The sequence below is a fragment of the Hylobates moloch genome, unplaced genomic scaffold (assembly GCF_009828535.3).
Source record: "Hylobates moloch isolate HMO894 unplaced genomic scaffold, HMol_V3 SCAFFOLD_5, whole genome shotgun sequence".
Lineage (NCBI taxonomy): Eukaryota > Metazoa > Chordata > Mammalia > Primates > Hylobatidae > Hylobates > Hylobates moloch.
Genome location: NW_026652280.1, coordinates 93,392,198 through 93,419,693, shown reverse-complemented (window position 1 = coordinate 93,419,693; position 27,496 = coordinate 93,392,198). Strand labels below are relative to the sequence as shown.

The following is a 27,496-nucleotide window of genomic DNA, read 5'->3' as shown; positions in this document are numbered from 1 at the left end:
ATTATTGTAAATTATGTGGTACCCTTTTGTCACTGTAGAATAATTCTTTCTTTGGTCTTGCTTTCTGTTGTTAAAACTTCTGTATAGCTGAATTCTGGATATAAGTGATGTTACCTTTGATGGTAGTGAAAGAAATCAGCAATGCTTTTAAAAGAAAACTTCATACTTTCATAAGCTTTGGCTCCAAAAACTTCCTAGGGAAAAATGTCTAGGGACTTATGTTTAAGTCATAAATAGAGATAGAATTTGAATGTGATACTTTCTATTACTAAATTTAAGTTCAAAATTTTAAAAGAATTAATGAATCTTACTTGGGAGCATTACTAATTCTGAGAAGTGCTGGATATCATGAGAGGTGTTTGAACAGCTAAATCATGTGGCAGCAGAAAAATGAGAGCCTCTGTACTAAACTCACATAGGAGTTTATTTTCCTTCTTCCAAATAGTCATTTCCCATCTCAGACAAAACGACTGTTTCATAAATTGCATTGTTATTATTTCCATTTATTCACTTATGGTCCCCAGAAAGTTTGTTTGCTTTGTCTTTCAAAGTAGAATTATTATAATTTTTAAAGAACTTACCTGTGGATGTCTAAATTTTCAAAGCCTTGAGGAGATAAATCTCTCAAAGAATTAACTATCACTAAAAACGAAGAAATATGAGTAAAGACCAAGATGTTTGAAACAAAGTTATATGCCAACTTGAATGATTGTGCCTAAAGAATGAAAAGGCCGTCATAATTATTTTCATTACCTCATAAATTTAAAGCATTTTTAAAAGCTATGAATGTTCTTTTTTGGGCAGGTGTACTATTTGTGTCTTTCAACATTTCCACTGAATTGTTTGCCAAATAAATTCTTTGTGTGTGGGCAGGCTTTCCCCCCCACAAATAAGATGCATATTCCTATGATTTTCCAATTTTACCAATCTTTAATGGAAATTTTTTTCTTTTAGTTTCTCTCTCTCCTACCTCTTAATGACTGTATAGATCAATATCAACTATCCTTAGATGGAGCCCATTGTATACATTATTAAACAGTTTATAAGGCTTTAAACCTAGTGACCTTGTTCTTTTTTCCCACAAATGTGATCACAGTTACTTCCTTTTGTGGCAAACAAGGCTGTTATTCTATGGGTAAGGTGTTGTTTTTGTTGTTGTTTGTTTTGAGACAGGGTCTCACTCTGTCATAAGCCTGGGGTGCAGTGGTGCCTCATAGCTCACTGCAGCCTCAAACTCCTGGGCTCAAGTGATCCTCCTGCCTCAGACTCCAAGTAGGTGGGACCACAGGTGCACACCACCACACCCAGGTAGTTTTTGGATTTTTTGTAAAGACAAGGTCTCACCATGTTGCCCAGGCTGGTCTTGAACTCCTGGGCTCAAGCGATCCTTCCCCTCAACCTCCCAAAGCACTGGGATTACAGGTGTGAGCCACTGTGCTTGGTCTGTGTGAGGGTTTCTAACAGAGATAAAGAGTGGTGGTGCAATTATTTTGTTGTTGTTTCAGCTGACCTCAGGATGGTTTAACATTTTGTGAGGAAAATCATGAAGTGTAGTGAGAGAATTGTATATTTAAAACATCACAATATCCCCTCGTTCTGTTCCTAATATGCTAAAATACATGACATTTGGGTAAAATATGTAATATTTAAAATATTGATATTAATAATTTTGATATCCTTTGAGGTAATTAGAGACTTTTTGATGTCTCAAAGATTGAGTTTGAGATCACTATCTGTTCCTTAGTATCAGTTAAGTAGGAGCCTCAAAGACAAACAGCTGCTTTTTGCTGTGATTAACACACCCCGAGAGGAAAAAATAATCAGAATTTTCTTGTCAACCCATCAGTTTTGGGGTGTGGGAAATAGATTAATCACTGCCAAATTAGAATTTGCTGTAGGCTTTCAGCCCCCGCCCCCACTACCACCCCATCTCTCAGAACTGTATCTGTAAGCGCGAGGGCAGATGGTCCAAGGTTCCATACATGCAGGCTCTCTTTCCCTTGCAGGGTAATCTGGACCTCTGCCAATATTGTAGAATTGATTCTGCCCTCCTAGTGACCATCTCAGAGAGGCTGCAAAGGGCAATTCCAGGGAGATAGGTAAGCAAACCTTAGAGATACCTCCAGTAGGGGACTCAACTCTCTCTGGTCCTGCTCCTCCTGGTCCACTTCGTCCTCCATATCCAGGTTTTCTCTCAAGCTTACCTCATCTTAGAAATTCTCATTTTAGGCAGGTCCTGGTCTCACTCCTGCCCCTACTGCCTGGTGAATATTGCCCCATTAAGGTCCAGGCCCTCCTTTATCTACAGGACTTAAGGCAAATTAAGGGGGATCTTGCAAGTTTTTAGATGACCCTGACAGGTATATAGAGGCTTTCCAGAATTCAACATAGGTGTCTGAGATTCAGAAATCTAATTTACTTTGTCCTGAATTCTCAGTGAAGGATTGTCTTAATTCAAAAGTATATTTAAGAAAGATGTAATAATTCTAGTTGTGTTTTATATGCTTTATACTGTTTTGATTACACTTTGAAAAATTTATCTTTCCCACTTTCCCTATTTCTGTCTTTCATAATCTTATCTCAGCTCCCATGTAGAGACTTATCTCAGTTCCCATGTAGAAATACTTTTTCTTTCTCCACTTTTCCTTGTGAGCTGGCCCCAAAAGAAAGATTTATTGTACAGTGAACACATCTAGAATGTCACTAGGTAGAAAAAATCTTGGCAAATTAACATCATTTGTAAGACCTTCGGGTAGTATATTTGGCAAGTTTCATTCTAGTTTACATGTGAGATTTCATTTTGGTGAAAACATTTCACCACTTTTCTATATATTTTCCTATAGAATATGAATAAAGCTTTTTATTTCTCCCTTCAGTGGCACAATTAAAAATTCCAGCCTCTGAAATGTGTGATGCTTTGTTAGCCAGGAAGCCAGAGAGGTTATATAAATAAATTAATTAATGTTGAAGATGCATATAATTACTAAGTTTGTATACTCTAAGAAGCAACCAAATTGTTGGTGGCAAAAGTGAACAAATCATGGGTCTCCTTATTTCTAGTGACTCCCACTGCAGTTCATCCTACACACAGCTGCTAGATCATCAAAGCTGTTGGATTAATCTCCCTAAAACAATATTTCATCAACTCTGTCGGTAGTGCCTTCTGTCTTAAGAAATTGCAACTTCTTATTCCAGTGCCAAAGGCCCTCTCTTTACAGCCGTATCTTGCATTTTTCCACTTGTTCCTTTGTTTGGTTTTTGTTACCCTCTGGGGGCCTTAGCTATATATAAATTTGCTGCAATACCTGTTCCTCCTCCTCCTCCTCCTCCTCCTCCTCTTTCTCCTTGCCTTTTCATTCTGATTACCACCCTCACTCATAAATGCTTCCTTAGCAACTGATTATGCCTAACTATATTTCCCACCAGGCTCTCAGGATTTTGGTACTTAATTCATCGTGTCTTAATTTATTCTCAGTTTAGGGTTGCTCTCCATATGATTTTATGGATATGCAGTCTCTCCAAGATAGGTGCCAAGTAGATGTTACAGACTAAGTGATTTGCCTTAATGATGGAGGTAGAGTTGAAATTGGCTTTATGTATTCTGATTGCTTCAGGAAGTCTTTGTACATGAAATGGGATTTCATGAGTTTGGAGTCAAAGACCAGAGAGTGTTTAAGTAGGGAAGAAAGGCAGTGTGGAAATTTTGCAGGAATAACAGTGTTAAATCTGCAATAGCTGTGAGGCCATGGCACTCTGCTTAATATGCCTGAGGCTCAGTTTCTTAATCTGATGCCACGGAAAAAGGTAGAGTAGGAATCTCTGAATTGATTCCTCTGCCGGAAGAACTATTGAGCTGGCATGAACTGTCTGAAGCAACTATTTTGGAACTCTGGAGTCTAGTAGAACATTTGCAGCATCCAAGGGAGTACTTGATGAGGAAAGAGGCTGGTAAGTTTCAAAGAATTTCATTGTTTTGGTGTTTGGCATAGTAGCTACTATCTCCCATCCCTCAATCCTGTAGCAGCCAGGTGATGGTTGCCTGTGTTCCTGGTGTGACTTGCTGGTCCCTGGGTGGGCATTTGGGACCTTTAAAAATTGGGATTGTGTATTATGATTGCTATTTTTAATTGCTGAGGTGCCAGCTGTTTCAACCCCCACAAGCTGAAGTGACTTACTTGGCATTAGCCATTTAAGATTTAAAGAGACAGAACATTCCCTTGAACTCCTTTTCTTATTGGATCCAGGCATTTAAGGAAATCTGTGTTAGGTCACTGGATGACTGCAGAGATAACAGAGACTTCAGTGACCACATATGGCAGGGAGTATAATCCTTGCAAAGAATAGGTTGGAAAATTCACTTAAACAAATGGCTGGCTGCCACCCTCATCAAGTAACAACAGCAATCCTGGGGAGAGAAGGGAGCCTGATTTCCAGAGTTACCACATTACAATATTCAAAATATCCAGAAAAAAATAAAAAGCACACAAGAAAGAGGAAAGTATGGCCCATTGCTGGGGGGAAAAATGGACAGAAACCATCCTTGGGGAAATGCAGACATTGGACTTATCAGACAAAAACTTTATCTTTTTTTTTCTGATTTGGGTAATTTATTTTTTTATTTTTATTTTACTATACTTTTAAGTTTTAGGGTACCTGTGCACAACGTGCAGGTTTGTTACATATATATACATGTGCCATGTTGGTGTGCTGCACCCATTAACTCATCATTTAACATTAGGTATATCTCCTAATGCTATCCCTCCCCGCTCCCCCCACCCCACAACAGGCCCCAGTGTGTGATGTTCCCCTTCCTGTGTCCATGCGTTCTCATTGTTCAATTCCCACCTATGAGTGAGAACATGCGGTGTTTGGTTTTTTGTCCTTGGGATAGTTTGCTGAGAATGATGGTTTCCAGCTTCATCCGTGTCCCTACAAAAGACATGAACTCATCATTTTTTATGGCTGCATAGTATTCCATGGTGTATATGTGCCACATTTTCTTAATCCAGTCTATCGTTGTTGGACATTTGGGTTGGTTCCAACTCTTTGCTATTGGGAATAGTGCCGCAGTAAACATATGTGTGCATGTGTCTTTATAGCAGCATGATTTATAATCCTTTGGATATATACCAGTAATGGGATGGCTGGGTCAAATGGTATTTCTAGTTCTAAATCCCTGAGGAATTGCCACACTGACTTCCACAATGGTTGAACTAGTTTACAGTCCCACCAACAGTGTAAAAGTGTTCCTGTTTCTCCACATCCTTTCCAGCACCTGTCGTTTCCTGACTTTTTAATGATGGCCATTCTAACTGTTGTGAGATGGTATCTCATTGTGGTTTTGATTTGCATTTCTCTGATGGCCAGTGATAATGAGCATTTTTTCATGTGTCTTTTGACTGCATAAAAAAAACTTTATCTTAAATATACCCACAGAGTCGAAGGAAATCATGGTCAAAGAACTAAAGGAAATCAGGAGAAGAATGTATCAATGGGAAACATACTAGAGAGATGAAAATTATAAAAAATATAATTCAGTAGAGAGTTCAGTGGCAGATTTGAACAGGCAGAAGAAAGAATCAATAAACTTGAAGACAAAGCAATTGCAATTACCCTGTCTGAGGAGCAGAGAGAAAAATTTAAAGAGAAATGAACATACCCTAAGGGACTTATGAGAAGACATCAAGCTTACCATCATATGCATTGTGGTAATCCTAGAAGGAGAGAGAGAAAGGGACAGAAAAAATAGTCAGAGAAATAATGGCTGAAAAGAATTTTATGGTTTTAGCTTTTATATTTAGCTCTTTAATTTATTTTGAGTTCATTTTTGTGTATGGTATGAGGCAGGGGTCCAACTTTACTTTTCTGCATATGTCTCTCCAGTTGTCCCAGCATCATTTATTGAAGAGACGATTCTTTCCTCATTGAATGGACTTTGAAATTCACTAGGCTGTAGGTGTTTGGATTTATTTCTGGACTCCAGATTCTATTCCATTGATCTTTATATCTGTCCATATGCCAGTAACACAATGTTTTGATTACTGTACCTCTGTAGTAAGTTTTGAATTCAGGAAATATGCATCTTCCAACTTTGTTCTTCTTTCTCAAGATTATATTGCCTACTCAAGGTCCCTTGCAATTTCCATATGAATTTGAGGATTGACTTTTCCATTTCTGCAGAAAAGGTGGTCATTGGAATTTTGATAGGATTGTGCTGGATCCGTGGATTGTTTTGGATAATATTGATACCTTCACAGTATTAAGTCTTCCAGTCCATGAACATGGGGACATCTTTACATTTATTTAGACCATCTTTAATATCTTTCAGCAATATTTTACAGTTTTTAAATGTAAAAGTCTTTTACCTCTTCCATTAAATTTATTCATAGGTATTTTATTCTTCTAGATGGAAATGGAATTGTCTTCTTAATTTCTTTTTTGAATTATTCATTGCTGGTATGTAGAAACACTGTTTTTTGTGTGTTAACCTTGTAAACTGCAAATTTGCTGGATTTGTTTAACTCATAGTTTTCGTGTGAATTCTATCCTATCTATATATAGGATCATGTCATTTGTGAATAAACATAGTTTACTTCTTCCTTTCCAATTTCAATGCCTTTTTTTTTTTCTTCTCTCTAGACAAGAAACTTCTAGTACAGTGTTGAATAGCAGTGGTGAAAGCCGGCATCCTTGTCTTGTTCTTGATCTCAATGGGGAATGCTTTCAGTCTTTTACTATTGAGTATTATGTTAGCTGTGGGTTTTTTATAAATGCCCTTTATCATGTTGAGGAAGTTCCCTTCTAATGTTAGCTTTCTGAGTGCTTTTATTGTGAAAAGATGTTATATTTCATCAAATGCCTTTTTTGCATTGAGATGATTGTGTGTTTTCTTTTTTTTTTTTTTTTTCGCTTTCTACAAATGGGCATTTAAACATTTTTATAGTATAAAATACCTTTTTAAAGTTGAACCACCTAGGGTGAATCCCACTTAACAAAGCAATGCCAGCCACTTTTCCAACTTGGATGAGTTCTGAGTTAGGCAAAACAAAGATGAAAGCCTTGCACCAGTTCTTCATGTAGCCCCAGACAGGTGAAAATTAGACAAAATAATTTGTGATTAAGGTCTGCTCTGCTCCCTCTGGAATAGGTACCAGGGTGTCCCACGCTGGGAATGCAGGCTGATGTCTCCAAGACTTATTTTGTGCTGGAGAGGGGGATGGGACTAGGATAAGTAATGCCTTACTTTGTGGCAACAAAGCTTTCCTATATTTTAATTGCCTTTTTCTTGATTCAGTGTTTACTTGGGTGCTATAAACCTTTGACTGTTTTCCAGAATTTAACAAAGTTGGTTCTGATAGTTTCTGCTTGTTTTTCAGTGTTTCTATGGGGAGATAGAAGCTTGGAGCTGCCTACTCTGGCATTTTGCTGATGTCACTTTCTTCATTCTTTACGGTTTTAAAAAATTTTACCCTTTTTAAAACCTTTATTTACTGTAAGGCATTATTTGTTATATTTAATCACTCTTGTGATCCTTCTAATTTGTATTCATTTCTAAAATGAATTTTTCCTTTTACTTCTATTCTTTTGAGTTATTTCACCTTTTCTTGAGTTGTATAATTGTCATTTATTTTGCTCTTTCATGTCTTGAATTATTTTTCTAATGTCTTTTAGCTTGTTTTGAAATAGAAGTTTACAGTTTTGATCTCTTCCCAAGGTCTGTTTTTCATTATCTATAAAGATACTATTCTGCTGCTTATTCTCTTTTTTCTTAAAATAACTGTATGGATGAGACCTTGATACTTTTCTGTTGCTAATTTTTATATGAAATTGGTTTTCCTGAACTTTAAAAAGGGATCATGTTTCAGGATAACTTTTCTAATTCACAGAGCTCCCTCTTCTGTTGTTTTTGTAAAATGTTTAAAAATATAGTGGCTTCCTTTCCCCTTCTCCGCTTTTATCTGAACCTTTTCTTTCCTTGTCTTTATTGTCCCTGTTCTGCTTAATTTTGGTTCCACTCCCAGCAGTTTTCCCTCAGTTTGGAGCCCATTCCTGGAAGGTAGCTTTGGTTGGTAGGTTGGTTTTAAGAATTTATATGGAGATATACCTAATGCTAAATGACGAGTTAATGGGTGCAGGAAATCAACATGGCACATGGATACATATGTAACAAACCTGCACATTGTGCACATGTACCCTAAAACCTAAAGTATAATAATAATAAAAAAAAAGAATTTATATGGCTCAGACTATTCCAGCCTTTTTAGGAACTTACCCTGCACTCACTTGTTATTGGATTGAGCCACACCGTTCCCATTTCCAGCTTTTTTTCAGTTGGCCTCCATACTGTCCAGTGAATACCTAATAGTTATTTTGGTGTTGTCCTCAAGTCCCCCAGATGCCCCCCTTTGTTTCCTTACGTATCCTTCTGCACAGATGCTGATTCCATGCAGGTCTTGTGGCTCTTGGTGGTCTTCCCCACTCTTATTTTGGGGTTTGTGTGGCTACTGTGTCACCTACTTTTGTTACAAATGTTTCCCACGGGATTTTGGTTTTGCTATCTTTAGTCACTCTGATTTTAGGTGGTGATTCAGGGAGATTAAAAATTTTTGTTGCAGTATCTGCTATCTACCTCGAATTCATTCTGCATTTATATCTTAAGAACTCCCCTGTATGGACTTAGAGTTTGTGGCCCCTGGCCTGTGGTGTGTCTACTATATTTGTGCTTTGTTCTGAAGCTTTAGTTCAAATGTTATTAATCTGTTGGTGTTTGGATATTGTAAAACCTATCAATGTAGAAAGAGTTAAAAAGAATCAGTGTATCATTATAATGGAAATGAAAATATTTACAGATTGTAGCAAAGTTGAAAGTGATGCAAAATGTATGTATTTATGGAATGAATTCATCTACAGCAGGAACTTTCTGAAGGTCAAAGAGCAAATTGTGCAACCTGTGAAGTGCTGTTCCTGTGTCATTGAAGTTAATCAGCAAGAGAGAAGGAAAAGTGACTGATGAAAGGGGTAAACCTTTCAATTCAAGGATCACCATCAATGCCTGATTGTTGGGAACTTAAAGTTTATTCAGGGAAAGCAAGGAGTTGATCAAAGAATTAAAACCTTAAAACAGTGAAAGTGCTGCTGTTGAACTTTCACCATAAGCCACACAGGGTTTTTAAATTCAGAGCTCCTTACTCACCTGCTCAACATCAAAGTGAATGTCTGGTGGCTAATGCAAATACTAGAGCTGCTAGGACATTCCTTAGGCTACTGGGAAAGAAAGATGGTTAAGACTTCAACAGATTCTTTATTTCTTTTTTAATGTGGTCAAAACTTCTTTTAAGAGGAGGGAATAAAAGCCTGATAGAAGAAGGTTTATCAGCATAGAGGAGAAGGATATTTCTGGTTTGAATTTGTCAAAGGATCAAGTAATATATCTACTTGCTGGAAATGTACCCAGGGACTATAAGCATACTCCCTTTCTAGGCCCTTGCAAACAGTTTAACATTTATTTTTTTTACGAGACAGAGTCTCTATTGCCCAGGCTGGAGTGTGCAGTGGCACGATCTTGGCTCACAGCAACCTCTGCCCCCCAGATTCAAGCAATTCTCCTGTCTCAGCCCCCCACTGCCGCCGAGTAGCTGGGATAACACGCGTGCACCACCATGCCCAGCTAATTTTTTATGTTTTTAGTAGAGATGGGGTTTCACCATGTTGGCCAGGGTGGTCTCAAACTCCTGACCTCAGGTGATCCACCTGCTTTGGCCGCCCAAAGTGCTGGGATTACAGGTGTAGGCCACCATGCCCAGCCTAGTTTAACATTTTTATACCTTAGAAACCTAACCTGATAGTAAATAGAATAACTTCTATACATAATGTAGACTGATTAATGGTAAATTGTTTTACAGGAGGTACAGAATCTTTTTTTTATATATCAATCTTTCAAAACAGCCAAGGGCAAAAGCTTAAATTATATAAATGAAAATATTTCTGTAGAGAACTAAACTAATGTGCTCTAGGTGTATACAAGTACAGAGGGTTAGGGGGATGAATAGAAGTTAGTGTGACTGAAAATGATGCAGAAGGAAAAGAGTGGGAGTGATTGAGTTGTGAGGGAACCAGGACCAGATCCTGTAGGGCTACAATGGTAAGGACTTCAGATTTTATTCTAAGGTGTTTGAAAGCCATTAGCAGGTTGAAAGCAGAAGAAGAACGAGCAACTAATGTAAATTATATGTTCAAGCTAAACGGAGGCCAAAGGTACCATGGTATGCTTTGGACAGTAATATAGACATGTCAGAATGAAAAGAACCTGGGTTGATATTGATGTAAGAAAAAAAATTTTTTTGAGACAAGAATTCATGCTGTTGCTCAGGCTGGAATATAGTGGCATGATTATGGCTCACTGCAGCCTCAACCTCCCAGGGCTCAAGCCATCCTCCTAGCTCAACCTCCCAAGTAGTTGGGACTACAGGCCTGCACCACCATGCCCAGCTGATTTTTTGTATTTTTTTGTAAGGATGGGGTCTCACTTTGTTGCCCAGGCTGGTCTTGAACTCCTGGGCTCAAGTGATTCTCCCACCTTGGCCTCCCAAAGTGCTGAGATTACAGACATGAGCCACTGTGTCTGGGCCCTGATGTAAAATCTTTTAAATTTGAAAATATGTTGTGGTTTTAGAGTTATATAGAAGCTACAAACATGAGGTGTTGATATACATACATATATATGTTGTATATATATGTACATATATTTCTTTTTGTTTTTCAACAGTGTTGTTAAACAGTAATGAACCTTATTTCATGTATTCTTTACTTTTATTCTGTTCCATTTTATGTTTTTTTAAAAAATGCTAGTTGCAACTCACTAAATTGACTTAGTAACCCACTAATGTATCAGAACTTGAAGTTTGAAAACCACTGTAAATATCATATAATCCCCTTATTTAACTTGTCCAGGCACATATTACTAAAAATAACCTGACCAGAATCCAGACATTACCACATTTCCCAAGAATATATTTATTAAAAAAAAAAACTCTCTTATACAATGTAACATTAAGTTCCAGTGTAGAAAAAATTTTGAGGGTAAATATTCCTACTTGAAAGTATTGTCTGTCCTTATCTCCCTGGGTGAAATATTAAGTCCTATAAGTTTCAAATGTATTTAAAATATCAACACAATTTTCTAATTAATGGTCTGTAATTAGATATACAAACTGCTAATCAAAGTAACAGTTGGTCTATTTTGAATTATAAACAGAATAAGTCATTTATAGACAGCCTAGTGGCCTTTAAATTGTCAGCTACGAATTAATGAAATGAAATGTCATTTGAATATTTTCTGCAGATTTGCTTCTTAGTCTTTAGTTGTATTTAATTTTGGAAGAGAGCTGTGGGAGGGGTGAAGGATAAATGAAACATAAGGGTTCTGTCCCCTGTGAAGTAATGAGGAAAAATGGCCCTTTTAATTTTCTTATTTGAACCCTTGCTTCTGTGTTCCCCAGGTCTATGACTTTTGAAAGATACTTAATATACCTGCATCTCACTTTTCTCCTTTATAAATGAAAGTAGTAATATCTTTTTTTGTGTTTGTATGTTTTTGAGATGGAGTCTTGCTCTGTTGTCCAGGCTGGAGTGCAGGGGCACGATCTTGGCTCACTGCAACCTCTGCCTCCTGGGTTCAGGTGATTCTCCTGCCTCAGCCTCCCAAGTAGCTCAGGCATGTGCCACCACACCGCCATGCACCACCATGTTGGCCAGGCTGATCTCGAACCTCTGACCTCAAGTGATCTGCCCGCCTCAGCCTCCCAAAGTTCTGGGATTACAGGTGTGAGCCACCACACCTGGCCTAAAATAGTAATATCTTTATCATAGCTTTAATGTTAAATGAGGGCCTGATGGCAAAAGTATATTTTGATATATAGTGTGTTAGGTGTTACCTTTCTTCCTTAGGAAGAAGTTCAATGAAAATGTGTTACTAAAATAAGTAGGGCTGAAGAGTGTAGAAAAATCCAAAAAGAAAGATACATCTTTTTTTACTGGTGGTTCTCTTCCTAGTAAGTCTATTGTGTGTGATCCCAGTTGTGCTGAAATTTTTGAGGATTTATAAGTGATAAACAGGCAGGCTTCTTGTGCCTCCTGCTATCCTTTTTGTTTTTAAAGAGGGAGGGTTACCCAAGTGATGAGAAGCAAATTTGGACAGCCATCACCACTAATTTTAGAATATTTTCATCACCTCAAAAAGAAACCTTGTACCCATTAGTACTCATTCCCCATTCCTACCTGCCACTTCAGCCTTTTCTAAGCACTCATGTATATTTTTTGTCTGTATAGCTTTGCCTATTCTGGATGTTTCATATAAATTGAATCATTATAATACATCAGTCTTTTGTGACTGACTTCTTTTACTTTGCATAATGTTTTAAACGTTCATTCATGTTATAGCATGTTATCAGTACTTCACCCCTTTATTGCCAAATATTATTCAGTTATATGAATGTCCACATTTGTTTATTCATTTATCAGTTGATGGATAGTTGGATTATTTTCCCTTTTTGGCTGTTATGAATAATGCCAACATTCATGTAGAAGTTTTTATGAGAACATGTTTTTAGTTCTCTTGGATAAATACCTAGGAGTGGAATTGCTGGGTTGTATACTAACTTTCTGTTTAACATTTTGAGGACCTGACAAACACTTTTCCAAAGAGGTTGTACCATTTTGTGTAGCTGAATTTTAAATCACCTAGTTTTCAGATTCTAATTTCATATATGTTAAAGGAGAACCTTAGCTGAAATGAGTGGTTTGAATTAATAGGGGGAAAATTCACCTGCAATAGTTGGCAAAGCTGGAAGCATTTTTTTAAAAAGTACATTTGGAATTATTACTATTAATATTTGGCCCTTTTTTGTTTTTTTTTTTTTGCAGTTTTATCTTCAAGACACTAAAAGTAGTAATGGTACTTTTATAAATAGCCAGAGATTGAGTCGAGGCTCTGAAGAAAGTCCACCATGTGAAATTCTTTCCGGTGACATTATCCAGTTTGGAGTAGACGTGACAGAGAATACACGGAAAGGTACGGGTATGGATCACTTTTTTTATTACTTGTCTTTTAAAGGTTATTTAATTTTTTATTCTCTTACTTGACATTACAAAACATTACATGCTTGTAAAAGCGATTTAAATACAGCATTATATACAGTGAAAAGTTAAAGTCTCATACTTTCTCTATTGCTCTTCTAAAATTTTAAATTCTGAAGTGTTAATTAGTAATTTATATTATTCATCACAGTTAGGAACCAATCGGCTGCAATGACAGCATATCCCACCAAGACAAGCTTAAATCACAGGATATTTATTATTGATAATGAGACTTAATGAGAGATCTGGAGGCAGATAGGTTCATTTTTTCAGTCGACTCAGTGATATCATCAGGGATCCAGGGTCTTACTGTCTTCCTGTTCTACTGTCTTAAACATTTTAGTTTCTCATGCTTTTGGTTGTTGCTTTGTGGTCATAAGATGATGGCTGCAAGCCCCAGGCATCATTTTCCTCACACCAGTATCCTAGGCAAACAGGATGAGGTGGGGATAAAATGCCTTCTTGTGTAGCTCTCTTTTTATGTTGAAAGAACAATCTTTTGCAGAATCCTCCCAGCAGATTTCTCCTTAGGTCTCACTGGCCACATAGGTAGATCACATACATAGTTACCTGCAGCTACAAAGAAGTCTGGTGAAGTTACTTAATCTCGTGAAAGGGAGCAAGAAGATCTATGATTCACATAGATCAATTTTGATTTATTCCTTCAGGTTGTGTGTGCATTGTTACCCCAAACAAAATTAGAGCTCTCTTAGCAAGAAAGAAGATGGAAAGGCAGTAGAGGTAGGCAGCTAATAGTAGCTATCAGAAGTATAAAATAAAATTTAATGTCTCACAATTTTTGAAATTGAAAGTTCTTTAGCTAAATAAATGTAGATTGATATTTGTTTTTACAATTCAGAAGCGTTGTGCCTCTACCTAGTTCACTGTCTTCTTTATGACCATGAAATTATATAGCTGAATCATAAAACTATATGGATAAAAACCCTTAGTGTTTAGTTCCACTTTATTAGTTTAATATGGATAGTGCAACCATTTGGCAAGTTTCTCCTTTCGTTTGTCTGAACATACTCTGATCTGCTGATACTGGTCAGAATTTTGCATAGTAGAGATGGTGATGGTGGTGATGATGATAATGCTGATGATGCTGGTGTGTGTGTGTTCATTTGCTTATTTATGCATATACTTTCACTGGTATTGCAACAGCAGTATTATTTTTAATGGGTTTTTTTGGCCTCCTCAGAAGGTTAGGTTTTGATATTTGAATTTGGGTAGGGCCAACATCTTAGGCATTTCCATTTACAATTGTAAACCAAAAAAGAAAGGTTTGTATTTTGGTATAGAATATTGACACTTCTTACTAAGAGAATTCAACTTGTATATGACCATACTGGGAATAGCTGCATTAGACACTCCTATATCTGCTGTTGCCATATCACACCTGCAAGTCATTCAGCAAACAGTAAACCGAGCTTATTAAATGGAACCCCGGCTGTGAGTAACCCATAGAGAAGAAGAGAATTTGATTACATTGTCTTTCTCTCCAAGGAATGTCTGTCTTCTTGGCTTGCATTTCCTAAAGGGAATTATTAGGTGTTGATTGATTAAAAGGATGAGGTAATGAAATACATTTAGAGAATACTTAGTTAAGATAAGCAGGACTTCTTGGAGCTTTTAATATGCTAACATATACGCAGATTTCCAAGGAGGTGGCCATTATAGAATGCAACTCTTTCCAAACTCCCTTCTACTGTTTTTTCCCATCTATCTGTGAGGGTCTATCTGTGAGGGATACTCTTTAGAAAATGCTATAGAAAGCTAAGAAGATGACCCTGAGATTCAAGGTTCCTCTTAGTATAATCTTATTTTAGTAACATTAGTTTTTGTTGTTGTTGTTGTTGTTGTTGTTGTTGTTGTTGTTGTTGTTTTGAGACAGAGTCTCACTCTGTTGCCAGGTTGGAGTGCAGTGGCACCATCTCCAGTCACTGCAACCTGTCTCCTGGGCTCAAGTGATTCTCCTGCCTCAGCCTCTTGAGTAGCTGGGACTACAGGTGTGTGCCACCATGCCCAGCTAATTTTTGTATTTCTAGTAGAGATGGGGTTTCACCATGTTGGCCAGGATGGTCTCGTTCTCTTGACCTCGTGATCTGCCCATCTCGACCTCCCAAAGTGCTGGGATTACAGGCTAAGCCATCATGCCTGGCCAGTAACATTAGATTTTTACAGTCTTCTGTGAAATTTTACTTATCTTTATGCTAACTTTAAGGAGATTAGATTAAAAAAAAAAACTTGCATCATTTAAAATGTTGTTTCTTTTGGTACTTACTGGCTTTAAAAAGTTGACTTACGTTAAGCATGGGCTCTGGGGATACAGCTGTGTCACCAGTTGAGTACCACCTGTTTAAGGATATACCAGAAAAAAAGTACTGATTTTTTATCCTATGCTAAACAGTGCTTTGATAACTTTTGTATCACTTGGAGAATTCTCCTGAAATTATGCAACACTACTAGATAACCCCTGGATCAAAGAGGAAATCAAAAGGGAAATTTCACACTATATTGTAAAGAGAGGAGACTTTTATGCCAAAATACAGTAAGTCTTTTAGTCAGATAAAATTAACAATCTTAAATTCCTTTCGTGTTAAAGAAGAAAGACAGTTAAGAAATCTGACACTAATCAGAAGAAATTAGAAAACGAGTAAGTGAAAGAATCTGAAAAGGAGAAATAAAAGCAGAAATTAATGAAACAAAAAATTCTGCAAGGGATAAACCCAAATGCTGGTTCTTTTATTAATAAAAAGAAAACAAACAGTGAACAAGGTAATTAATAAACCATAATGCATTAAGTTAAAAATACTAGCGAAAATATACAAGGTGAGAAAGGAGAAATAAAACACAAATACAGGATATACTACAAGAATAATAAGAGAATCATATAGCTATCTATGGCAAAGAGAAAAGAAAAAATTAGAGTAAATTGATGTTTTCCTAGCAAAATTATCTCAAGAAGTGGAAAAATTTGATTAATTGATTGTTTTTGAAAGAGACTAAAAAGTTATTAAAGATTCACCATTGAAAAGACACCAGAAACAGAGGGATTTACAGCTGAATTTGATCTTATTTTAAAAAACAGATAAATCCTGTGTTATTTAAGTAATTCCAAACATAAAGATGGAAAGCTTTCAGAATCCTTTAAAGAACCTAGCATATCATTAATATGAAAATCTGATAAAGATATAGATACAAAAAAGAAAACTATAATTAATTTTATTTATAACAATAGATGAAAAATTTCAATTAAGATACTAGGGCCAGGGCTTGGCATAGTGGCTCATGCCTGTAATCCTAGCACTTTGGGAGTCTGAGGCAGGTGGATTGCTTGAGCCAAGTAGGTTGATACCAGCCTGGGCAACATGGTGAAACCCCATCTCTACCAAAAATGCAAGAATCAGCTGGGCATGGTGGTGCACGCCTGTAGTCCCAGCTACTCGGGAGACTGAAGTGGGAGGATGGCTTGAGCCTGGGAGGCAGAGGTTGCAGTGAGCCATGACCACACCACTGCACTCCAGCCTGAGCAACAGAGCCAGACCCTGTCCCGCCCCCCCCAAAAAAAAAAAATGCTATTAGGCCAGACACTGTGGCTCCCACCTGTAATCCCAGCACTTTGGGAGGCTGAAGTAGGAGGAGCCCTTGAGCCCAGGAGTTCAAACCAGCCTGGGCAACATAGGGAGACACTGTCTCTACCCGCTCCCCCGCCCTCAAATTTTTTTTAATTAGCTGTGGGCATGGTAGCTTGCACTTGTCTCAGCTACTCCAGAGGCTGAGGTGGGAGGATCGCTTCACTTGAGCCCAGGAAGTTGAGGCTGCAGTGAGCCCCGTTCATGCCATTGCACTCCAGCCTTGTCTCTAAAAACAAAAGATATTAGCAAATTAAATTCAGAAATAAAGCTAGAATAAACAACAAAGTAGGATTTATTCCCGAAATGCCAAGATGAGTCAGTATCAGGCAATCTATCAACATAATCCACAAACTAAAGTAGAAAGACCATGTAACTGTATAATCAGTAGTTGTGTCACTGAATAACCAGAAATATTGAAAAGGCATTTGATCAAATTTAGGAGTTACCCCTAATAAAAATTCTAAATAAGTAGGGTGAAAAGAAAACTAAGTAAAATAAAAATGTTAAGTAAAATAGAATAAAAAATAGCAAAATACTATACAGCTGTGAAAATGTATGGACTAAATTTGCATATATAAACAAAGATAAATCTCAAACTTTATCTCAAGCAAACTATCGAAGGATTTGTATAGTATAACCATTTACAGAAAGCATGAATGCCTGCAAAGCAATACTATATAGTGCTTTTGAATACACTTATAATAAAGTACATTTGTATACATGTGAATGATAAATAGGACTTATGAAAGGATGTTTTTGGCATCAGTGTGTATCATACTAAAAACAATGGAAGCATAATTTTAAACCTCCCCATTTTACAGGTATTAAAAAGAAAAAATTATATGAATTGCAGGGATTTCTATAAGATATAATGTTGAGTAAAGAATCAATTGTTTTTAATAATTTCATTATTTAAAATAGTCTCACCAATCCCTATAAATACATATATGTTAGACATGTGTATCTCTAGATCTTTAATGTAAGTCATCTAGGAGTGTGAGTGGGAGGGAAGAAGGTATAGAGGAGAAGAGGGAGCCAAATTAAAAGGGAGAGGTTACTAGAACTACAATTAAAAAATCACCCAGTATGTAGGACATTTATGTGTTTATATAAACTAATTTGTGTATATGTTAAAAAAATTTCAGAAAAAGAATATATATGATATGTAAGATTGTCTGTGTGTGTATCAGGATTTTGTTAAAAAAGGTAACATGAGCCTAATGCCACTGAACTTATCGGTTCATATTAGTGTCATTTCTATTCTTAGCAATCCAAAACAATCTGTTTTTTAAATTTTTTTAATTTATAGAGATGGGGCCTCACTGTGTTACCCAGGCTGGTCTTGAACTCCTGGCCTCAAGTGATCCTCCTGCCTCCCAAAGTGGTGGGATTAAAGGCTTGAGCCACTGGACCCCACTAACAATCCGATTTTGATGTTTGGCATTCCTTGTGTATGGCTTCAAGGAGAAAACTCAATGGTCAGGCATGTACACATAAGCTGCTCTATACTGATAAAATATTATTGTAAACAAAGAGCTGACATTCTAATAGATTTTTTAAAAGAAAGGAAGAAAGTGAGAAAGCCAAGGTTTAGCAACCTAACCACTGGCCACTTCTTTTTTCCTGGATCCACAGACTGCTTAAAGAATGAGTTTTCTGGGTCACACATTATTACAGTAACCCTCTGTTACAAAGCTTGGGGCCAGTTAGTTCTGTGAACACGTGTAACTTCAGTCAGCTTATTACTTCAGGTCTTCATCACCAATAGCTTTTTCTTAGTTAAGCCCCTGCGAACTAAGGGCCTATAAAGAGCAAAGTCAATGGTGTATCTTCCTTTGGCATAGTGCTTCAACTGCACTGAATTACTTTTACTCCCCCTAATAGACCTGGCCTTCAAGCCCTTGCACATGCTTTTTCCTATGCCTAGAAACCTTTCTTGATCCTTAGGGCTGGACAAGGTGCCTACTCCATGCCCCTGTTGTACCCTGTACTCATCCCTTTTATGTGTTTACTGCCCTCACTAAACTGTAAGCTGTGCAAGTATAGGAAGTGTGTCTGTCTTCAGTGTAGAATCTCCACACACAACCTGGAACGTATTGGTTGAATAAATTTTAGAATGTCCCATTAATCTTCATCTATCTTTTTTTTTTTTTTTTTTTTTTTGAGACGGAGTCTTGCTCTGTTGCCCAGGCTGGAGTGCAGTGGCATGATTTTGGCTCACTGCAAGCTCCGCCTCCTGGCTTCATGCCATTCTCCTGCCTCAGCCTCCCTAGTAGCTGGGACTACAGGCACCCACCACCACGTCCAGCTAATTTTTTTGTATTTTTATTAGAGACAGGGTTTCACCATGTTAGCCAGGATGGTCTCTATCTCCTGACCTCATGGTCTGCCTACCTCGGCCTCCCAAAGTGCTGGGATTACAGGCATGAGCCACTGCGCCTGGCCCCTAAATCTCTTTTAAACCAAGCATTTCCCAAACTCATCAGACCCTCAGATCCTTTTTTGTAACACTTGCTAGCATTTTGGGAAATACTGCTATGTGTAGTTGATTAATATGAGTATTAGAACAAAATATTTTCATCAGGTTGCTTTAATTACTTGCCTGTTGCAAATCAAAAGGATAACATGTCTATGCATGTGTGTATCTAGTTGTCATGAGAATCACATTAAAGGCATGGTTGACTGGACTAGATTGTCAGCTTAGTCAGACATGGGTTAATTTTATTTTTGTTTTTTAAATTGCCTTCAACTGTGCGGCAACTCTGTACTGCCCAGTCAGTATTAGCCCTTGGTTCATCTCATAGATTTGTGCATCAGCTCGTTTGCTGAACTTCAGGGTAATGTGTCTGAACAACAGAATTACTGATGTTGTATATCACAGGTTGTCACCTCTGGAACTAGTTTTATTCTATAACTTGTTCTACCTATTTTTCTTTTTTAAAAAACAACTTTATTACCAAATTAAAGTGTAAGTATTGCTGGATCTTCATGTTGTGTTATGCTCCTGTATTTATTGTAGGCTATGTATAGTGAATCTCTTGAGGAGCCATCTTCTAGAAATTCATTTATCATAAGAGAGAGAAATCTATCTCTTCTGTCTTTTGCCTGGGAAAGGAGAAAGCTAGGTGGTTCCTACAAATAGAGATGAACCCTAATGTCTTAAAAGTAAGAAACATCTTTGCACAGGAGTAATGGGAGCTATAAAATACTAAGCAGGCATGTTCCTCAACATCTTCAGTAAAATGCTTTCTGTACCAGATGACTCTAATAAGTACACAGGTTTTTAAATTGAGAAGCGGATAATCCTTGATGCCCTCAAAGAATTGAATCTAATTGGTGAGACAACAGTTTCTGTAAATCATAGATATTCACAATGCAATGTGCTTAATGTTTTAAGAAATAGATATAGGAGGCTCTGGGGACATCTTACCCAGATACTGAGCTTTGGTGAAGGAATTAGAAAATCTGAGCCTGGAGACTAAGTAGCACATGGTCATGCAGGCAAGAGGATAAAAACATTGCTTACAGAAGGGACAGCCTGTGTAAAAGGCATGGGGCTGTGAAAGGTAAAGTGCTTGGAGATCGCAGGTAGCTTGGCTTTGTATAGGATATCCTTCTTAGCAGGATAGAGGATGAGGTCAGACAGGAATGAAGGAGCCCAGTGGTTCATGGCCATGGTTATTGTGCTGGGCAGTTTAGAAGACTGCCAATAGATGGTTCTGTTTTTTATTGTTGTTTGTTTGTTTGTGTTTTTGAGACAGGGTCTTGCCCAGCTGGAGTGCAGTGGTGTGATCATGGGTCACTGTAGCCTCAAACTCCCGGGCTCAAGCGATCCCCCAACCTTAGCCTCCTGAGTAGCTGGGTACAGGTGTGCACCACCCCCACCCTGCTAATTTTTAAATTTTTTGTGGAAACTGGGTCTCACTATGTTGTCCAAGCTGAACTCATGTGATCCTCCCACCTCAGCGTCCCACAGCGCTGGGATTAGGGGTGTGAGCCACTGTGCCCTGCCAATAGATGGTTCTTGATCTGTGTTAGCACTTTTTATATAATCAATTAGTAATGAAAATCAATATTGAATACATGGTGTTAAATTCCTTAATTTTAATGTGCATTTCCAGATGACAGTCATATTACTTCATGTTTATAATATCATCTTGATTCATCAGCCTGATCATTTAATAAGTTACCCCCAAATACATTAGCTCTATTTTTTTTTTTTTTTTTTTTTTTTTTTTTTTTGAGATGGAGTCTCGCTCTGTCACCCAGGCTGGAATGCAGTGGCATGATCTCGGCTCACTGCAACTTCCGCCTCCCAGGTTCAAGCAGTTCTGCTGGCCTCAGCCTCCCAAGTAGCTGGGATTGCAGTCACCTGCCACCACACTGGCTATTTCTTTTTTTTTTTTTTCTGGGATGGAGTCTTACTCTGTCGCCCAGACTGGAGTGCAATGGCACGATCTTAGCTCACTGCAACCTCTGCCTCCCAGGCTCAAGCGATACTCCCACCTCAGCCTCCTGAGTAGCTGGGATTACAGGCACCCACCATCATGCCTGGCTAATTTTTGTATTTTTGTAGAGACGGGGTTTCATCAATGTTGAGCAGGCTGGTCTTGAACTCCTGACCTCAGGTGATCTGCCTCAGCCTCCCAAGCTGCTAGGATTACAGGCATAAGCCACCATGCCTGGCCTAATTTTTGTATTTTTAGTAGAGGGGTTTTGCCATGTTGGCCAGGCTGGTCTCGAACTCCTGACCTCAGGTGATCTGCCCACCTCAGCCTACCAAAATGCTGGGATTACAGGCGTAAGCCACTGTGCCCAGCCTAAGTTTTATATTTTTAGTAGAGGGGTTTTGCCATGTTGGCCAGTCTGGTCTCAAACTCCTGACCTCAGGTGATCCGCCTGCCTCGGCCTCCCACAGTGCTGGGATTACAGGCGTGAGCCACTGAGTCCGGCCTAATTTTTGTATTTTTAGTAGAGAGGTTTCACCATGTTGGCCAGGCTGGTCTCAAACTCCTGACCTCAGGTGATCCACCCACTTTGGCCTCCCAAAGTACCGGGATTACAGGCGTGAGCCACCATGCCCGGCCAACATTAGCTCTATTCTTAAAATTCAGTTTTGTTGAGATATAATTTACGTATAACACAATTTTACATGTACAATTCAGTGAGTTTTGACAAATATATATGGTCTCATAACCACCGCTCCCCTAATCATGTAGTGTATTTTCATCAGCCTGCATTAGTTTTTAATCAGAGCTTAGTGAAATAAATAATTCTTTGAACTCTGGAAAATGTAATACAGTATTTGAAGAATAGAGAAAAGAGAAATAAAAAACCATCAACCTTCAAGCCAGAAAACAATTTTTTAAAATTAAACCCACATATAGAGAAACTCTGTACAAGTGCTACTTTCAGGAGTTTTGTCTCTTAAAATCTTCAATAGGAAAAGGAGGAAGTAAGATGCAACAGTAAGAAGCTGTCTACAAAGGGACTGTACTGATGTCATTTTGGGGGTGGAGGAAGAAACAACTATCAAGAAAACAAAACAAAATTTTAAATATTGAAATGGAAACATGAGACACTAGCAAACAATTCTGATACTTCATAGCAGAGAATTGTGGAGGCAAGTTTCACTTGTTTGAGGTCTTGGTTTTCTCACCCATGAAATGGGGTATTGAGTGGCATTTCTCAACTGTATTATGCAGAACTTTAGAGTTTTGTGAGGTGTGATTAGGTGTGTAATAGGTTGGGGAAAGGAAGATTTGGAATAAGAACTATATTTTAAATTTGGGAATAGTCAGACTTATGTTTGATACTGGCAGATGGGGAAAAGTGTATTTCCCCCGCACAATTTTATTTCCATATATTCAGCTGACCTTTTATTGACTGTTATTATAGAATTGGAGATTAAGACACTTTTCAAAATGATTCTATCCTTATTTCTACCTTGAAATTGTGATTCATTATGGACAAGATGAGTTTCTCCAGGGTAATAATACTGTCATTAAACCACTAGCTTTATTTTCTTTTTGAGAAATTGTTACTTTTAAGAATAAACTATGTTTACATATGAGAGGTGCGAAGTTTTATATTTTTAAACAATTATTTCATCCATATTATTTGTTTGTTTCAACCAGTTACCCATGGGTGTATTGTTTCCACAATAAAACTTTTTCTACCAGATGGTATGGAAGCCCGGCTCCGCTCAGAGTGAGTATAATTTAGTACTGTGAAGTTTTTGTGAAGTTTAGTACTGTAAAGAATTTAGTACTAATATTCTAGGTGATAGTATACTGCTAATACCTGCTTCAGGACTATTTAAATAATGTTAGAAAATTGATTAGTACTTTTTGGAATATAATACACTTAAGTTTAAATTGCTTTTTTGCTTTAGTTGCAATTCTAGTAAATAATAATGTATCAGAGGCAAAGATTATTTTGTTTCCAAATTTAATTTATATTTTGATGGATAATTAGTTGTTTTTCACAATGTTTCAAGTATATAAGTTATTGGTAAGTGATAGCTTCATTCCTTCATTCCTTCATTCCTGTGATCACTTCTGGTATTAATGCCAGTGTCACAATCTTATAAGACCTTGAGTATATCAATATAGTTGGTAGCTTATTTTGGTGGGAGGTTTTTGAAGATTTTTCCAATGTCCTATTTACTTTTTGTATGAAGGAGTGTAAAGGTCATTTAGAGGCAGACATTTGAAAGGGAAAATTACCCATAAAATTTAGATTTTAAAAGCATATGTAAGTACATCTTGATCTTGGGCCTTTCAGAGATTATTATTATGAAGTGTTGAAGGGAGTTGAGCAATCTTTAAACTTAACATTTTTTATTTGTGGGGAAAGCCTTGAATATGCTAGAAGCTTGTTTTTATACCCAACATAATATTTTCCTGTCTTTCAAAAACAGAGACAGTGACCTGAGGGTAGGAGGTTAAGAGAAGCAGTAAATTGAAGGAAAAGTAGAGCATTGAATAGGAAAGTGAGAAGGAAAGATTAAGCAGAGCGAGGCCCTCCCATTACTGTGTCTGTGCTTTCAGTAGAATCATTTATTCTATGCTTGTTAGAAGCCACTTACTTTTCCTTGTTTACTTTTCAAGACATCTGAAGCAAAATAGCATAGGTTTTAAAATATTTTAATTCATTTTTTTCCTTTTTTTTGTCCTTGGCATATGAAGTAATATCGTAAATTTAAAACATTAATCTGTTTTCTATTTGCAATTACAGCTTAATTATTAAAATTAAAATAAACTTTAGGAAATTTAATATAACTTAGCTTTTAAGAGTCAAGAATTAAGGTTTTAGAAATGAGTAACTATTAATCAACTAATGATATATTGCTTCTTAAAGACCTTGATGTTTGTATTTGATAATGAGATTTTTCTTTCATGCAGTTTCAAAACTTTGAACAGTTACATAAGGAATCATCTGTGTTCTCAGGTTCCATCTAGTAGAACTTGTAAATTTTTTCAAAGTCAGTTGCAATGTATTGTGTCTCTATCCTTTGTGTTTCTCTAATTCTTTTCATCTTTGCCCATTTCCTTCTCATTGTTTGGCTTTTCTTACATGGTTAAATATTAGTATCACTTAAATTTTTGCTGCCAATTTAGTTATACATAATCTAACTTTCTGGAGAAGTTGAATTTTGAACAAGCAATTCTCCAGAGCTGGAGGAAGATCAGAATGGCCTTTAGAGGTGGGTAGTCCAGTTTAAAGCCTGACTCCACTTGTTCTGTGACTTGATCAGGCAACATTTTTCTCATTTGAAATATGAAGATGATGATAGTACCTATTTAACAGGAATTTTATGAGAATTAAACAAGATTTAGTACTTAAAGAACTTGGCATAGTACTTGGCATATAATAAGCACACAATAAACATTAGCTGTTTCCATTACTGTAAACTAATTTTTAAAAGCAATTAAGATGCTCTTGGGTATGCCAGAAAGCCTAGAGTTTAAGCTCCATTGTGTACATAGCATTTATTGCTTTTAAGAACTTCAGAAGGTAGTACTCAACAAGCTGACTTTTTTCCTTCCTTTTTATTACACTACACAAATAATTTTCCTTTTGTTTTCTTTTCTTTTTTCTTTCTTTCTTTTCCCTTTTTTTTTTTTTTTTTGACAGCCTGGTTCTGTTGCCTAGGCTGAAGTGTAGTAATCTCGGCTCACTGCAACTCCACCTCCCGGGTTCAAGCAATTCTTGTGCCTCAGCCTCCTGAGCAGCTGGGACTACAGGTGCACACCACCATGCCCAACTGATTTTTTGTACTTTTAGTAGAGACGGGGTTTTACCATGTTGCCCAGGCTGCTCTTGGACTCCTGAGCACAAGCAATCCACCCACCTCGGTCTCCCAAAGTGTTAGGATTATAGGCCTGAGCCACCACGCCTGGCCAATAATTTTTAAATGATAAGAAACAGAGAGGCCCGGTCAATAATTTTCTAATGATAAGAAACAGAGAGGCCCAGCCAATAATTTCCTTCCTTCCTCCTTTCCTTTCCTTTCCTTTCCTTTCCTTTCCTTTCCTTTCCTTTCCTTTCCTTTCCTTTCCCTTCCCTTCCCTTCCCTTCCCTTCCCTCCCCTCCCCTCCCCTCCCCTCCCCTCCCCTCCCCTCCCTTCCCTTCCTTTCCTTTCCTTCTCTCTCTCTCTTTCTTTTGTCTTTCTTTCTTTTTTTTTTTTTTTTGAGACAGAATCTCGCTTTTGTCAACCAGACTGGAGTGCAGTGGGATGATTTCGGCTCACTGCAGCCTCCACCTCCCAGATTTAAGTGATTCTCCTACCTCAACCTCCCAAGTAGCTGGGATTACAGGTGCATACCACCATGCCCAGCTAATTTTTGTGTTTTCAGTAGAGATTGGGTTTCACTATGTTGGCCGGGCTGCCTCAAACTCCTGACCTCAGGTGATCTGCCTCCCTCAGCCTCCCAAAGTGCTGGGATTACAGGCATGAGCCACTGCACCCGGGCCAATCATTTTCTAATGATTAGAAACAGAGAGGCCTGGTGCAGGTGGCTCGTGCCTGTAATCCCAGCACTTTGGGACTCTGAGGCAGATTGCCTGAGCTCAGGAGTTTGAGACCAGCCTGGGCAACAGGGCAAAACCCCATCTCTACTAAAAATACAAAAAATTAGCCGGGCGTGGTGGTGAGCACCTGTAGTCCCAGCTACTCAGGAGACTGAGACACGAGAACAGCTTAAACCCAGGAGGCAGAAGTTGCAGTGAGCCAAAATCAGACCACTTCACTTCAGGCTGGGTGACAGAGCGAGACTCTGTCTCCACAAAAAAAAAAATTAAAAAATAAAAAAAAAAAAAACAGAAATTGCATATAATCCTACCACTCTAACACTAAGTATTTTCATTTTCCACATTTTCTTGTTATGGTTTGTATATGCGTATGAACTTCATTCATACTTCAGAATATACTTATATCCAGGGTAGTTTTTGTAAAATACAGATGTATATCACTTATGGAATGTGTTGCCAGATTTTTAGCCATTTGTTTATTAATGAGATTGTTATGAGAACAGAAGATTTTATACTTGGGTCACTAAGAAAGGTGAATTTAAAAAAATCCCTATTATACCATTTGTTTCTATTTAGACTTTTTTTTTTTTTTTTTTGGAGATGGAGTCTTGCTCAGTTGCCCAGGCTGTAGTGCAGTGGTGTGATCTCGGCTTATTGCAACCTCCGCCTCCCAGGTTCAAGTGATTCTCCTACCTCAGCCTCCCAAGTAGTACAGGTGCCCTCCACTGCGCCCGTCTAGTTTTTGTATTTTTAGTAGAAACAGGTTTCACCATGTTGGCCAGGCTGCTCTCAAACTCCTAACCTCAAATCATTTGGCATTTAGACATTCTTAAGTTCATTTCACTATATGTGCATATCTGCAGAGAAAAGGATATATGCCCACAATGGTTATCTCTGAGTGCTGGCATTGAGTAATTTTTATGTATTTCCTCATGATTTACTTCACACATTTTCCATAATCAATATTTGTTATATTCAAGAAAAATAAGTTATTGTTTAAAATTCCTCTTTCAATGTTCTGGAGTATAGTTATATATAATTTTTAAAAAATCTTTACTAGGCACCAACTTTGCTAGGGCCTGGTGATGGGCTTTGGGGATATACAGGTGAATAGGTCATAGTTCCTGAGAACACAGATGTATAATCAAAGAAGGACAGTAAAGTTTATGTAGGCTCAATGAAGTCTGTATCATGGGTGCTCAGAAGGGAGGTGGGTGCTGGTACTTAATATTCTATTTTATTCAGCATTTTAGCTTATTTGTGACTAGTTGAATTAGACCAGTTCTTACAGTGTTTGCAGTTATTAAGGTGGGATCAAAATTATTCCTATTTTTAACTCACGTCTGATCAGTTTTTCAGCAGCTTACATATGATTTATCAGTTCAAGCTAAGAACTTTACCCAGTCAACCTTCAAGCTAGCCATTATAAGAATGGCCTCTAGGATGTGGAGTGATTAGCAGCTGGTAGAGGTCATGCGTGGTAGCCTTGCTTTGAGTCCCCTGTACTCACCCCCAACACACATAACAGTATCTTGCAGGGCCTTGTAAAATAGGGACTCTAGCTTCCTTAGCTGCTATATTCTCATGAGAGTAACAGTAGTGATCAAGTCCTATTTCCAAAGCACTGCTTTAAGCTCTTTATTCATATTAATACATTTAATACCCCCAATAACTCCATGGAATTGGTT

The 27,496-nt window shown here is 37.7% G+C and overlaps 1 protein-coding gene across 32 annotated transcripts in view; it reads left to right on the top strand.

The window, feature by feature from the left end:
• Nucleotides 1-27,496, top strand: part of SLMAP (sarcolemma associated protein) — a 176,633-nt gene that overhangs the window by 62,874 nt on the left and 86,263 nt on the right. For 19 of the 32 annotated variants that reach the window (XM_032755511.2, XM_032755512.2, XM_032153930.3 and 16 more), the window contains exons 2-3: nucleotides 12,922-13,069; nucleotides 22,910-22,982. In XM_032755511.2, the coding sequence (XP_032611402.1) occupies nucleotides 12,922-13,069; nucleotides 22,910-22,982 (221 nt within the window). Of the gene's footprint in view, nucleotides 1-12,921; nucleotides 13,076-22,909; nucleotides 22,983-27,496 lie in introns of all 32 variants that reach the window. The other 13 variants (XM_058439108.1, XM_032153923.2, XM_058439106.1 and 10 more) reach the window with 1 other exon arrangement.